At 44.0% G+C, this 15416-nt stretch overlaps 1 protein-coding gene across 3 annotated transcripts in view; it reads right to left on the bottom strand.

Moving 5' to 3' along the window:
- Window positions 1-2372: 2372 nt before the first annotated feature.
- LRP5 (LDL receptor related protein 5) overlaps window positions 2373-15416 on the bottom strand; it is a 174229-nt gene continuing 161185 nt past the window's right edge. The window contains exons 17-22 of one of the 3 annotated variants that reach the window (XM_086472460.1): window positions 11683-11782; window positions 8911-8924; window positions 8536-8757; window positions 6085-6224; window positions 3262-3359; window positions 2373-2634 (exon numbers count right to left, since the gene is read on the bottom strand). In XM_086472460.1, coding sequence (XP_086328586.1) covers window positions 2373-2634; window positions 3262-3359; window positions 6085-6224; window positions 8536-8757; window positions 8911-8924; window positions 11683-11782 — 836 coding nt within the window. Of the gene's footprint in view, window positions 2635-3261; window positions 3360-6084; window positions 6225-8526; window positions 8773-8910; window positions 8925-11671; window positions 11783-15416 lie in introns of all 3 variants that reach the window. The other 2 variants (XM_086472458.1, XM_086472459.1) reach the window with 2 other exon arrangements.

The following is a 15416-nucleotide window of genomic DNA, read 5'->3' on the forward strand; positions in this document are numbered from 1 at the left end:
CGACATGAAATTGGACTACCAACTGTTGTCAATGCAGAACAAGTATGCCTTTATATGATTGATGGGGTACACACAATATCCTGTGGACCTATACTCCCAACTTAGTTCACTGAAACATGATCACATGAGAATTGCTTTGTTTCACCAAATCATTAACACTTGTTCAGAGATCTGCCAACTCACTCTAAGAGTTAACAAACTATGACCTTGTCCCTCTTGGCACACTGAGAATTACAATATTGATCGGGGACAGGTAAAGAACCCGTTCTTAAACACCAGTGCTGTGTTCTCCAGATCTGTACAATGCTGTGTTTTTCTTCACAGAAAATGGTGGGCATCTTCTTCATGCTCAACTTCTCAAGTGAAAATTGAGACATGAAGGTGGTAAAAGCTACTTCAAGAGTTTTAGTAACACACCAGTGACAGCACGAATCCTATCCTTGAACAATTTAGATAGGAAGAATAGCTCTGGACCAATACATCTGAAAACACAAACTGGATCAGAACGCTGTGGTCCCAGCCCCTCCATTACCACAACAAAGACCTCTGTCCCAGAGCTGCAGGGTTCCTCTGATGTGCTATCAAATAACTTGCTAAAAAGACCCAAACCCAGGTACAATTTAAGTTCAAACAAGAGAAGTTTTCATTGTTGCCAACAATATCAAGGCTGTCAAAGGCCCAACACGTCTGTTATTCAGCAGCTGCAGAAACAGGTGTGAGGCTGCATATTCGGAGCCTCCCTCAGAGGCCTGAGCACGCGCTCACAACGGTCATCACCAGAGCTGCATTTATACAGTCCCACACAACACCCAGTCCCTTTTGTTACAGCAAGGGAGCAATCAAAGCAAAAATTTCTGTGTTTCAAAAGCGACTGATCCCAGCACCCCATTCCCAACGGGGGTGTTTTGGTAGGAGTTGGGAACACGAGCACTTTGGTGATCACAATGTCCTTAGGTTACAGCACTTTGTATGAGAGTTTAACCTTGTTATTTCAAAACAATTAGAAGTATTTGTCTCCTCTCCTTCCTCCCCTGTGCTTTTTCTGTCTGTTTCTAAACCTGAACTACTTTTGCGGCAAATATTTATGAGATATGACTAAACTGTTTGAATGGCAGATGGTTTTGTTTTGAGCTATGCAGATACCATCTTCTACAAATGCTGAATAAATACCAAACAACTTCCTTCATCTAAATGAATACAAGTGACCGTATTGTTCCACTTAGGCAAATGAAGCAATTCACTGATCAAGTTGACACCGGTGAACATCTCAGAGACCAGAGTGAATTACTGGACTTTTGGGAAAAAGAGAACTAGCGCTGCATTTTGCAAAGCAGCTGACTATTACAGCCTCTTCCCAGACAGTCACCAGAGCCTCACAAGGAAGGACAGAATCACAGAATGGTTTGGGGTGGAAGGGAGATCATCTAGTTCCAACCCCCCTGCCATGGGCAGGGACACCTTCCACTGAATGAAGGAGTTTGGTTTCATCGCAATTAAAGGGTGAGTCTGACCAGATCTGCAGTTTGTCAGGCACTTCTCTGGGCTTAAAAACCACTTCAGACTTGCCCCTTGCTCTCCCCCTTGGATCAATACAACTGCTTCTGTGTCCATTCACCCAGTCAAGTGGGGAACTGACTGGAGATGAACCAAGTCTTTGTTGGCTGGTTATCTTTCTTAGCTTGAACCAGTTCCAGAGTTCACCAGGTGCAGAGTGGCCCTGACATGAGGTATGTCATGACGCCTGTGAGCCTAGTCAAGCTGGAAGGTTTGGCCAAAAGAAGTGTTCTTCCAGTTCAAGGCTGAGCAATGGAGAGGGAGGTTTGATACCCAGGTCTCAGCACATGAGTTCTGCTGGGAAGCATTTAGCTCCCCTGCGAACAGATCACCTGAAGATCTTTGCATGTTTTCTCCCAGTGGTAGTGAAGGGATAAGATACTGACAGGTTTATTTAAAGGAATTTTTCTTCTCTACAAATAAATTTACATCTTTCTTTAGACTCCTCTTCCCACAAGCCGCTTCGCTTTCTTTTCTCACATTAATAAAAAGAATTACATGCAATTTGCATGTAAAAAGGTGACTTAAAAATGCAAAAAGGCTCAACATTCCCTCCCCAAATCCTTTGGAGATTGAGTCATTTTCATGACTTCAAAAAGGCAAATATGGCACAAAAGAATGGAAATTAAGTTAAAAAAATCAATTTTTATAAATATTCTTCCTCTGTACAATTTCTCACAGCCCCATCCCTCCCACCCGTTTTTATTTACATTTATTTTTTTTAATTCCCACCCCGATTTATTTTTAAATCATAAAATATATATTTTAAATCTGTTCATATTTTAAAATATTTACAGGAAAAGTTCCTTCTGTTGAGGTCATGAGGAGTCTGTACAAGGAGAGGGTGGAGGGGGACAGAGGTGAAAATAGCTTCGTTCCGTGGCAGGAGACGGAGGGCAACTTTCTTCTGCCGACATGTACTGACTGCGTGGTGTGGGTGGAGGGGGATAAGGGTCTGAGTCTGAATTTAAATCTATGTAGTATTTGTTGGCCTTCCATCGACTAGTGGTGTAGTCACTGTCACACACGTCTGTGCTGCACGGGGTTGTGGGTGGAGCTATCCCTCGTATCAGGTATGGCCTGCAAAACAAACAAGAAAAGCCCACATGTTAGTTGCGATCTAGGGAAAAAACAGAGAAAAAGAAAGGAAGAGATTGAAAATGAACAGCTCCGTGTCCTCAGCCAAGAGCCTGCTCCTTACTGCTAGGTGAGCCTCAATTCAGTTTTCACAGCAACCTGACACGAAGTACCTGAACGGTGTTAGAATAAAGGGCACAACTCCCCACAGCCAGCAGTGCAGCCTTCCAGCCCCTGACCAGCCAGAAGAGACCACCGTGACCATCGAGCCCAGTCACTAACAAATAGGTTGACTCATCAAAGAGTTCTGAGAGAAGCTCGAGGAACAGAAAAAACACCAGCCCTCTCTATGCAGGAGTGACTGTACATAGCAATATAACCTACATACATTGCACTACTGCTCAGCAACACTGTATTGAACAGCGTCAAACCCTGTCGTGTCAAAATAAGAACACAAAGCCAACGTTTAACATCAAAACTGGCAGAACCTCCATTTGAACGGTCATTCATTAAGAGAGGGAAAAGCTTTTTTAAACAAGGTTAAGTCTGAACAAGAACATTTTGCTTAACATCCAAAATTACAGGACAGATCAATAGAAGACTAATCAAACCGTTTTATCTGAGCTGTACCTGTAAGATCTTGTGGTTGAAGGAATGTTTGAGGAATAAAACATCTCTGCATTATACAGGGAGCGATCGGTAGCTGGGGAAGGAGGTGGGTTCAAGATCTAGGAAGAATAGGAAAAAGTGCAAAAATTTGGTGTTAATTATACAACTCTACTTATTCTGAAAGTAGTATTTATGCCTCCGCCCTGTCACTCATCCTCATTTTAGCTTCCTCTCCTTGCTGCTTGGGTGGGATAGTGCATTTTTAAAGATCACAGAAGTTCATTACAAGACTTTGGGCTTAGGTACACTGCGGGCCTTCGAAGTTCTCACGGAACAGGGAATTTTCTTCCTTGCCACAGCCATTATGCTGGAAGGCTGGGGTAAAGCTGGCAATCGGACCCAGTTTTGCTGAATCTCAGTGCACCTCCTTGGGCATAAGGACTGCTATCATCCTCAGCAGATGCTAATGGGACATAAGGTCTGTTCCACTCCCAGCTCTAAACGTACCCCCAGTCAACAGTAGGGTCAGGAGGCCAAGTTCCTTCACTATGGCTAATACAACTCCGTCCCTCCTTTTTACTGCCGTTCTGTAAACATATCATTTTGGCACAGCTCACAGTGTAAAGGGCCCAAGAGCTAAGAAGCAGTTACAGCCTGCCCTAGCCTGTGCATGCATCTACATGGCTGCTGGTAACCCTCACACCAGGAGAGCAGTTTGTGTGCTTCAGAACCCTTTAGGATTCTTCCCCCAGCAGGAAGCAGAACCTCTGACACGGCCAGCAGGACACTGGCCTAAAACCAAGGAGAGTGCTTCATCCCTTCCAATGTGGAAAATTACAGCATGGCCACGGATGGTAGGTGGGGCCTTGCCACTGCTGTGAGCGTCTTGGACACAGCCCGTCCGGGCCATTCTGTCAGGCCACGGCCTGCCACACCGACCATGATGGCATCCTTCCTCTGCCTCTGCTCTGCTCTCACAATAATACTGTACATCCACTGGAGTGACTGGAGAGCATTGGTTTGGTCTTCACTGCGCAGTGTCTGGCAAACTGATTCCTGGCTGTTGAGCTGAGCCCGTTACTAACACTGAGATGCCCTGCACCCAGATTCACTGAGGGGAGACAAGCTTGGATTCCACCCATTGCCAGCTGTGGGGAACGATGAGTAACTGCCCCAAGAGCTCCTTCCAGACAGCCTCTACCTTGGAGAGCACTGCATACTACTTCTGGATTCTCTCCTACCAGCACTGTGAGCTGCATCAACACCACTTCCCGTTCTCAGCACCACGAAGATGTGTTAAACAAAACAAACAAAAAAAGCAAGACAATCAGATGCTCAGCTCTCTCCATTTTAGTGTCCCTCTAAAGCTGGTTAATTAGCTACTGGGTAGAACGGACCAAAATATTTGGATTAAGCAGTAACTTTAATGTAACAAAGCCCTTGCAACAGCTTTGTTCTTAGTATCCAGCATGCCTTTCCTGAAGGAAAGGCTGGTGTCATGCCTGCAGGCCCTGGCTGACACAGCCCCGAGTGGAAAGTAGAGAAGGAGAATTCCCAGTAATAGCAGTCCAACAGAAGAGTTGATCTTTCGGCCAACACAGATCCTATAGAATGGCACAGGCAGATCAGCTCTTGGGCTTCTTTCCTCTTTCAAGATTTATCTAAGTAAACGGTTTTTTAATATAAACTCAGCTAAGTTTTTTCTGTTCATCCTTTTTAGTGTGGCACTGACATATCTGTGAGGTGGTAGCATGAAATGCTGTAATTCAGCATGTTACAGAGGCGCTGGTGAAGCATGAGACAAACTCAATTAGGGGGGTACTGAGTTCCACAGATCTGCTAGCTGTGACTAGCTTCCTGATGGCTTCGTTGAGAAGGTAATACATGAAATAAGTAACCAGTTTTACCTTACCACTAGATAAGCTCACAAGCCCCTCTTTTCCATCCGTGTCCTTCTTGAAGGGGAGAGGGAGCACATTTGCCACGGGTCAAACCACTATCGATCAAAACGCCCATACACAGCCTAACAGTGTGTATGGAAACACAGGGGCACACAGACCCACACAGTAGGGGGGCTCCTGACTAAGTACTACTGAAAATTGACTCTGCAACTTCGTGTGAGCAGAAGAGTGAGAGTGTGCATTGCTCAGAAGCACTAAGGAAAAAACCTGTCCTATGACAGAACGCTGGCAAACAGTAACCTTTGTATGTCTCCCCTATGTTTTCTTAGAGAATCATTGCCATCTATGCATCTTTAAATTCATGAAACTCTGATATGGGGACTAAAATTCTGTCACTTCCAACAGCTAAAAGCCAGAAATGGAGCTAAATTACAGCTGAAAAAACCCAAGCAAAGGAACCTCTGCTGGTACCAGTGTTTGCTCTCAGTGCACACACTTGTGTTTTTGGAATCAACAATCAACACTATCTGAACAGCAAGCCAAGCTTATTCCTTATGCGTTTGCATTCCAGTCCTGTTGCATCTTGTTTGTCTTTTATTCCATGTGTGCCTGCAGCAGTCTGCAGTGCAAAATGTCACTGGGCCACTGACATCAGTTTACAAAGCACAGAGAAGTCAAGGAGGAAGAACAGAAGTGCCCAGGAACAACCCAGCTGAGTGTCACTAGTAACAAAGCATTTTAGACACCACATAGCACCGTGTAATCCTGATGAATTATAACACAGCCCTTTTGGGAAGTGGGTGCTGGACTGTACCTGCATATCACACACAGTAACAACCAAGAACAATGATTATTAACGTTCTGTTGAGTAGCACGAATTTTCATCTTCCTTTTCTTCAGAAGTGGGAGCTACCTAACTCACAGGTATATTTTCAAGACATACCTGTGGGTAGAAAGTGGCTTTAGTGCTGGATGAGCTACTTGAAGAGGCTCCAGTAACATGATTTCTGTCATATAAGGGGGCACCACTGCTTCCTCCCATGAGACTCATGGAGCTGATCATGGACTTTCCACAAGAGATGCCTGCAGTGAGCAGAGAAGAAAACAAGGTTTGGTAAATCACGATTTTATCTACCAGTGCAAAACAGAAAACAAATCCACAGCTTGGCAAACCCGTGCAATGCTACTGGCTACCACTTTGGGAACAGTCTTTTATGTAAAAACTTCAGCATTACAAGGAATAACATATTTTGTAAAGAAAACGTCTCACCCCCAGACCACTTATTGTCTCACTGCGGCACTGAACTCCTCATAACCTGCTCTCACACTCTGCTGGGAAAGGAATCTCCAGAACAGCTGATCCAAACTTCTCACCCAAATTGTTAACTAAGAAATTTTCCAATTAAACAAACTCGGGCATGTGCAAAAAAATATTATGCATTGCCCAAGCAAAACAAGCTAGAGGCCTCTGAAGTTTTCATTTCCATCCATGGAAATGCAATTGCAAGTACATGAACAACAGCAAAAACCAATTGTTTTTATTGAAAAAAATCACTACTTAAACTGAGAATCAGCAGAGGTGAAAGGAAAGAAACCTGAATGACAGGAAAGGGAAGACAACATCCCCCAATCTGGTTTACTTCAATATACACTTAAATCAGACAAGACTTTTTCAGCTTCTTCCTCTCATACTATTCAATGCCAACGGAAGTGTTTAGTTTGGGAAGTTTTCAGGTGCAGAAAATAGTTATTACAGGTAGAGCAACTCCATTTGTGATGAACACTCACGACCATTTGGGAATGCCGCGGTATTAGGAACCTGTGTCTTTTCCTTAGAATTAACATCAACGGTAATATCTGCACAATGACAGCTTAGTTTAGCACCTACAGAGGTACAGATGAAAATCACTGATACTTGCTTTAATTAAAAAAGCTTTAGTGTGAAGTCTAATTAAAAACAGTACTGCAAAGATTTCACCTTCCATGGCTCAAATTTTATTTCCTGCCACAAAAAACTCTTGATAACCATAAATACATAATTTAAGCAGGAACAGCTGACCACAGTCATTAAAGTGCAAGAAAGGCTAAACCTAAGTTGTAGCTGGCTATCTTCGAAGCCACGGCTAGAAGAAAACAACACATCTCAAAAACTTGTTTAATATGAAGAAGTGCCACTTCTTTTTGTTTGTCTTTATCATCTATCTGATCTTCAGCTGACAAGAAAAGCAGACTCCAAGCTCCCCGAAGAGTGGATTTCTTGTATTCTGACCCTGTCTGGCAGGTTTACAGGTGAACATTTACTTTCCGGCTTCCTGGACAACATGAAGAGATATTCTTTCTTCTCAGGGCTTTGTAGTTAAGAATTTGCTATTTCCTCTATGAAAAGTGTATTTTACATAGTAAAATAGTTTGAGGCACATCATTTAAGTGTTTACTTTGATGTCCATATGAGGTTTCTGATTTCTTATTTATTAGCTGAATATCCTGAACTTTTATGTGCATATACTTCAAGCTCTCCTTCAGTCTCAGCATTGCAGCTGCATGCCCTTCTCCGAATGGTTGCTCTGAGTCCTTGCAAGGCAGAAGTTTTATAGATGGAGGGCTGAGACACAAAGAGAATAAATACTTGGTCCAAAAGCAAACAGGAAAGCTGTCCCAGAGATGGGCTGAACCAAAGCGGTTTTTTTCATTACACTCCAGGCAATAAGCAGCCACACCCAGACTGCTTGTGGTCTTCCACACTGGCTGCTCTAACTTTGGGGAGGGCGGATTATCCCCTGCTTTTTTGTATTACAGTAAAATAAGCTGCTTCACTTCTTTCCTCTTATTCTTTCCACTGTGGAGTAACTTACTCAGCCAGGACAAAATTGTGTAAAGACCTTTGATGGAGAGGACAGACACAAGGACATCCGAGAACAAGACACAAAGAACAACCCCACGGAGCTCTCACTAGAATGCTGACTGGCACATGCGTTCTTAATTTCCAATACTGCACGTGGTCCACTACTCTTCATAGTGTTCTGAAGGCCTTAGGTAAGCAGTGCTATGCAAACCCCAGGCTGTACTACATACACCAGAATGAACTATTTAAAGAGGATGTTTTTACTGGCAAAATACTGTGGATTTTCTATCAAAAACATAGATACCTGTGCAGATGCAGCCTAGCAAGAAAATTGCATTTGAAAATCTGGCAAGATGCCTAATGAAATGCATCTAATGGTTTTTGCATATCTGATCCAAACGACGGATTTATACCAAAACCACTGAGCAGATCAACATAATCTAATTTCTGCTCTTCAAAAACTCTGCATCCAGCCCTCTCAATAACTTGCAAAACTCCAAATCCCGGCAATGTGACGGCACTGATTAGATGCAAGGTCCTTACCACCCTTACCAGTAAAAGTGCCATGCTGAGAACTTCCTGGAGCAATAAAATTAAGAGGGACGTGAGGGGTGCCGCTGACATACTCATGTGGAAAAGGACTGTTGGGCCCGGTGTAGCGCTGACACACCACTCGTTGGCAAACGAAGTACATTCCTCCCATGACAAAAAGTGACAATATTATGCCAATGACAGGACCAATGGCGCTACTGTGCGGCTGGGACTCATCTGAGGCTGGCTTTGTTTTTTCTGGAAAGAGAGGAGAAAAAAAATACAGGAGGTCGTTAAACATGGGGCAATATGTACGTTGCTGTCCCACAGCTCATGCAGCAAATCAGTCAGCTCACAGTGATTCAAGCAGCATCTTGGAAAGCATCTGCATCAAACTCAAGCATCCGTAACTCCATATGCTATGATTCAGTGCACAAGACCTCATGCCTCCTCTTCCCCTCCATGCACGTAAAGCAGTACTAGCCAGCTACTCTCCTTTCTGTCTGGCAATTCATCTCGTCACAGCATTACTTGTCCTCTTGATATAACAACAGCCTAGGAAGTTTCCTTTCCTTCCCCCCACAAAGTCTACGGGTTAAGGATATAGGACACTTTTACACATTAAGTCCTTAATGAGAGAGGAATCTGCTCTCTCAAAAGCCATTTGGGCTAGAAATAACACTAAAAAATTAAAAGATTTTCCAGTAGGGAAGCTACCACATCTATTAAGCAGTGGAGCAGTTAATACAGGACTTAAAATAGAATGCATTTCCTTCCTGACATACGACTTGCTTTCTAAAAGAATCCTGACAAACTGGAAAGAAAACACAGTCCAAAATATCTCACACACTTTCCACTTTTTACTTCTGTTTTCCCTATATAGCCCAATGTTAAATAATAAAAAGTGCTGCAGTATTGGAGATGAGCTACATATCACATCTTTCCCCAATTAGGGGTAACATGTTCAAAATTCTTGCCAAATAAACCTGACACCCCTGTGTTTTTCAGCTATGTGACAACCTTCAGTTGAAATGATTTCTTCCATGTTATTCATACAACACTTATAATTTTATCTTTTTACATACACAAATATATATATATTCATAAAGTGAAAAAATCAACATACACTTGGCCAAAGACTACCAATTTTACATCTTCAGACCAAACTATAGACCCCTTCCCCCCTTAATGAAGTTTTAAGAAGTGAAATGGTTCATGCAAGACTCAAGCTTTCACTTCAGAAAATTTTTTACCAGTGGTTCTGGTTTCACTCCCTTCAGTGGAAGGGAATGAAAAACAACTGAAATTTGAGAAGATAAAGGAAATACAAAGAGGTACCAATAAACTCTTAGCAGCTTAGCAAGAAGAATTCATTTCTCTCTTGAAGTCTTTATACACCTAATCTACTTTTCACACTTACTAGTGCATGATAGCTTTTATGTCAGCTAAGACCCTCGCTTTCAAACAGTCAGATCAGTTCAGATATGACACCAGAAAAAAGCAAAGCCAAAACTAAAACACGTTCCCAAATTAGCTGATTTAAACCACACAAGTCTCATTTGGTTGAACCTAGCTTCTTCTGAACGCCAGATCCGTATTTAGAAAGAAGCAATCATTTTTCCCTACTTGAGGTCTTTCCCTCAGTCAAGCAAGAAACCACAGAACGCTCTGTTCCACAAAGGGGCTCCAGGAGACAGTCCTATGTCTGCATAAAGACACATTTAAATCAGTTACGACCTAATCGCAGGACTAGACCCAAAGTCCAAACAGGAAACAGCTCCGTTAACTTGGCAGCAAAGAAGTCTGCCAAGTGCACAAAGAAAATAAATTTAAAAAAAGGAAGAAGTGGCTTTACATTATCCAGGGAATTGGGGGAACTGGGTGAGAGCTGAGAGATAAACGGAAGATGTGGGAGGAGCACGAGAAGCATGTTCAGTCTGAAATTTCCAACAGGGAAGCTAAACCGTTTTTGTCGCCATTCTTTCAGTCTTCTCTTCACCATTTGGGCTCCTTTCACCACTCTTGCTCATGACATACACCTTCCCTTGCTGTACCCACTGCCAGGATGGAAGGAAGAAGCAAATTACCCTGGCCAGGCCTTGTGACCCCTCCTCTCATCCCAGCAGTGGCACAGCTGCTGACAACTGGTGCTTCAAAACCTCACAAGACTCCAAGATACTAAAACCTTGCAATTAGCCAGTTGTCCTATAGGCAACACTATTAAGCCAAGTGCATCATTTCTCTACACAAACCCCACACGAGGTATTTGTTCAGAATGAGCTACTGAAAGATCAGCACATCTATTTGCTTTTGTTCTAAAATGCCATGTTCCAACTATTTTGCTAAACTACTCGTGAGCTAGTAAATGCTCCCTTTATCTGCCCCATTGCCTGAAAACTTCATGCACTGGTCACCCTGATGGTGCAAAAAGAGGCAAACTGCAAGCAGAGCACAAGTAAGTGAATTTTACTGACCACTACAGACTGCAAAATAACAGACCTTGCTAAGGACTAGCATGGTACCTGCCATCAGCCTGCCTGTAACTTGCATATACTCACTGCCATCAGAATTCAAAGTAACATTTTGCCCAGAAAAATCAAGGTCTCTCCTTCTATTCTTTTCCTACCCGCACTTTAAGAGACCAGCTTGCTGTCTCTTGTGGACACTTGCTCATTGCATGCTAGTTATCCGCTTGACCCTGTAATTGCAGGGGATAGGGCTCGCATTGTTAAACGCCGCCCCAAGCTCAGCAGCAGCTCTGCCAAGTTCCAGGGTACTAAGCACAACAGAATCAGGTCCCCCTGGGTACAGAGCTGAAGGCCCATCTAAACCAGGCAGTGGTTAACCCATACAGCACTTCAGCACCAGCTTGAAGTAACACTGGGATTCCAGTTCCTCTTCACTACTGCTGTTCCCGCATGACCTGGAATAACGGCACTCCAGACTTGCTACCCCACGCTGCAAGCTCACCCTCTTTTGCTGCACAGAGCAGTGGAAGAGCACGACTATATTGAGCAGCCAACTGTTGAGAGTATTTGGCCAAGATTCCCTGGGCTTCCCTGGGAGAGTATGACTGTGCAAAGACTGGGGCTCTGTATAGGGATGTAGGACATTATGCCTGAGCACAGCACTTGAATCTCCAGGAAAGACATCTCACCGCACATAAGCTCATCAGAACCGTCGATGCAGTCTGGAAAGGAGTCACACTGTTGCTTCAGGAGGATGCACTGGCCGCTTGCACATTGGAACTGATTGGGTAGACAAATTGCTGCACAGAAAGAAAGAAAAGGTTAAGTACTACTTGCACGGGAGCAAAAACCAAAAGAAGTGATACATGAAGCCACAGTGCATTTCCTATGATGATCAGGTTGGTACCAGCACACCTGCTGTGCTGCTGTGGGTAAATGCAAGTCTGCATTTCTCTGAGTCTTCCTTCTTATGGTTACACATCCTACTCCGTGGGGCTAAAAAAAATTCTGATCCCCATCACTCCCCATTCTTTGTCAAATCAGTCCTGTTGGGGGCAAAACTGGGATCAAACCAGCAAGAATCTCCTATAATAAGTAACAAAGTGTAGCTGATCCCCTGACATGTTAAGAAAATGTAGCAATTTGGCGAATTATAAAAACTTATATAAACTATACTATCTTATGTAGCCTTGCATAACATAACTTTGCTAAATAACTGCTAAATTTCTCTTCTATATCCAGAAGCCTGTGTTTCAGCAAAGAGGTCTTGTTAATTAACTTTGGAATCTCCGTCAAGTCAAAGTGTATCAAATGATCAGTAAAGAGACTGTCTTATGAGGGCTAGCAACCAGCAATCCTGGAAGGTTCGCACTACAGGTTATTCAACGCAAAAAGAAGAAAGGTTCTTTTCTTCTGGAGGAGAAGACCCACATTCATATTTGGGATCACAGCACCGGCGGTGGTGCGAAGCAGACCTCCTGAATAGCCATACTTACTTTGACATGGTCCAGTTTGCAAAGCAGTTCTCACGTAAGAGAACTAAATTATCTAGGGAGAAAAAAACTTCGCTAGAAGCACCAAATGCATCAGCTCCTGATTTGGACTGTTATGCTCCCAGGAAGTTGGATGCAGCTCCACAAGGTCCTACAGCGTGTACAAAACAGACGTGTTGATAGAAGGCTCTAAAAGCATATGGAGCTCCACTTACTTTCTTGCACTAAGGGTCAAGTTCTGTGTGTACCTTCTTATTTGCCAATGACTACCAGCACTTCACTTATTCGTGCAACCGTCTGCTGCTCCTTTGTCTGCCATCAAGACTTCTGTCTTAATATCCTTTCCCTTCTTACATGCCGTTATCTTCTGTTGCTGTCCTGCTTTGCTGGGCTCCTTGTTTCTTCTAGATCCAGCAATGGACAACTTGGAGCACTGAACATGTGTTGTACAGGAGATGAAGCTTCTTCAGTGGCATGGTAATCCAGCTGCAATATCAAGAGACTGTTAACCTTGTGACTTCTACTGGGTATGAGAGGACCAGCTAGCAGTGCTACAAGAAGTGCAAGAAGATGAAAGCCACAGTCTTGACGATGTGGGACAAGAACCACAAACACATCCAGGGACATTTCTTTGGCCATTACCAGTCTTAGCCTGCAAACCCTGCACCAATGCTTCAGATCCAACTCTCCAAAAGCACGCCTTGGGAAACCAGGGGACAGGATAAGCAGCTTCTGATAGAATCAAGGCATTGAACTCAGGCTGATCACTGCTCTGACCAGAAGGCAATTCCTCTGATGCACGAGGTATAACAGAAGGGTTCTGTTACGCCCAGTTAGCCTCACCACCTTAATAAACCTCATATGAAGAACAAGAATGTACTATGTGCTACCTTCCCTTCCCCAAACACAGTGGGTTACAGGCTGACACAGGCTAAGGGATGAGAAGGGCCTACTGGTTTTATTTTTCTCACGAATCCACTCAGGCCTTGGCCTGTAAAGATTCTTGAGGACTACAGAGGCCACATTTACCACACTCCCTCAGTCTGACCCTGGACACTGAGTATGTTCATAAACCTTCTAGGGAAGTGTCAGACAGCATCCTGGACACAAGTCTAGTCTTTGGTGGCCCAAGTGCGTCCAGAGGACTAGGCATACAACCACTGAGCATTCCACCGCTGAAGAAACCGATCTTCAACTATTCTAGACCAGACGGTAAGGCTCATCTGTGCCCTCAAAGAGGCTGTGCAGGACAAGGCAGGCACCTACAGTTCATATGATGCCAGGTACGTTGGCATTAGGTTTGCTTAGCAGTGCCCACTGTTTCACGGGGAGATGACCATATGTACATGATACTTTGACTCTGTGTGGGACATGGCACTGTTACATTGCATATGGGCACCATGGTGGGCAAAGCAGAGCCTCTTGATGAAGCAGTACAGGTAGTAAGTACCATCTCCCATAAGAGAGACAGGAACTTGGACATGGCTGATCCTCTTCTTGTTTACAAAGAAGGTACTGGTGTTCTGGTGTCCAAGCTCAGAGTTACAGAAGACATTGCAAATCGACAAAAACCTACCCTGCTGGCCCAGTGGCAATGGTTAGTTGCTGAGCAGGTAGAGTCAAAGGTCCTGAGGCTTTACAGGGCAAAAGCCATGCTACTGAACAGGCTCCTAAAATTTTGTACAGCAATAAGAAGCCACGGTGCCAGTCATTGTCAAGTGCCTGTTTCAGCTATGCCTTGATACCAGACACAGAAGACACAAGTTTTCCCATCAGCCAAAGGATGATGCAAAAGCACCCATCCATGCTTCTCTCTTGGACCCAGATCCTACGGCTGACCGCATACAAAGCAGCTGAAGCAGCAAGAGTTCCTTGGATGTCATTCCACAGGTTTCTCACAGAAAGGTACATCCAGGATTATAAGCTTGCTAAGAGCAAACTCTCAGAACAGCCAGTTTAGCCACAGGACTAAGTCCATCTCTGCCTTGCTGTGGCATCTTGCAGTGACCACTGTCCAAACGTGAAGTGGACACTGTGGAAACAGTGCAAGCCAAAAACATAATCACGCAGGAGAAAAAAGCATGTGGTAAGTTCTGCCAGTTTCTTTCCTGTTTTCATTCTGAATATGGATTAAAGATACTGTCCTGGTTTGGCTGGGATAGAATCGCGGGCCAGCCATGCCAGGCAGGCTCAAGTCAGCCTGGGCAGATGCCCTGAGTTAGCTACAGGGGTAGCCCATCCCATAATGTCAGGATCATTATTAAAGGGGGAAGGTTTACTGAGGAAGGGGAGCCCCTGTAGGGATCCTCCTGCTCCTCCTCTGGCTCCTCCCTGCTCCTGAGCACTGCTCTCTGGTTGACTGTGATGACTGGATACTCATTTGGCCGAGTCAAACTCTGTATTTCTCTGTTGGTACTGGTGGTGTTTCGTTACATCTGGTTTCACTACAACCCAGGGGTCTGCTCTCCTTCTCCCTGATTCCCCTTCCTGGCTGGTGAAGGGTTGTTGGGTGATAGAGCAACTGTTAACCCTGTGTACAGGCTAAATGTAGAAGATCCATTTGGTGCCTAACGTTTATTTGGGACTTAACTTGAATAGCTCACTCAGGAAAGTTGTAAACCTCCAAGGGCTGAAGTTTCAACAGATTTTGGCTGAGTCACTACAAGCATTCACTATGCTGGTGTTTGCACTTGGTAGAATTCTTGGGTATTTGGTCTTAGATTTGCTTTTGGAGCTATAGGCAGCTTTACTGCTGCTTGTTATTGGTTATCTGCAGCTGATCCCTTTTGGGCAAAGGGGTAGAGGTGCTGCTTTGCTGGGTACTTTAGTGTTTGGTTATGGTATTATAAATTCCTCTGAAGTTACATCAATTTCTGATTTCTTTGGAATGGCAATGTGCAAAGACAAATGGCAATGCCCATGGGATGTTTCCACCACCATG

This window comes from Leptosomus discolor, chromosome 12, assembly GCF_034619465.1.
Source record: "Leptosomus discolor isolate bLepDis1 chromosome 12, bLepDis1.hap2, whole genome shotgun sequence".
In the NCBI taxonomy this organism is placed as follows: domain Eukaryota; kingdom Metazoa; phylum Chordata; class Aves; order Leptosomiformes; family Leptosomidae; genus Leptosomus; species Leptosomus discolor.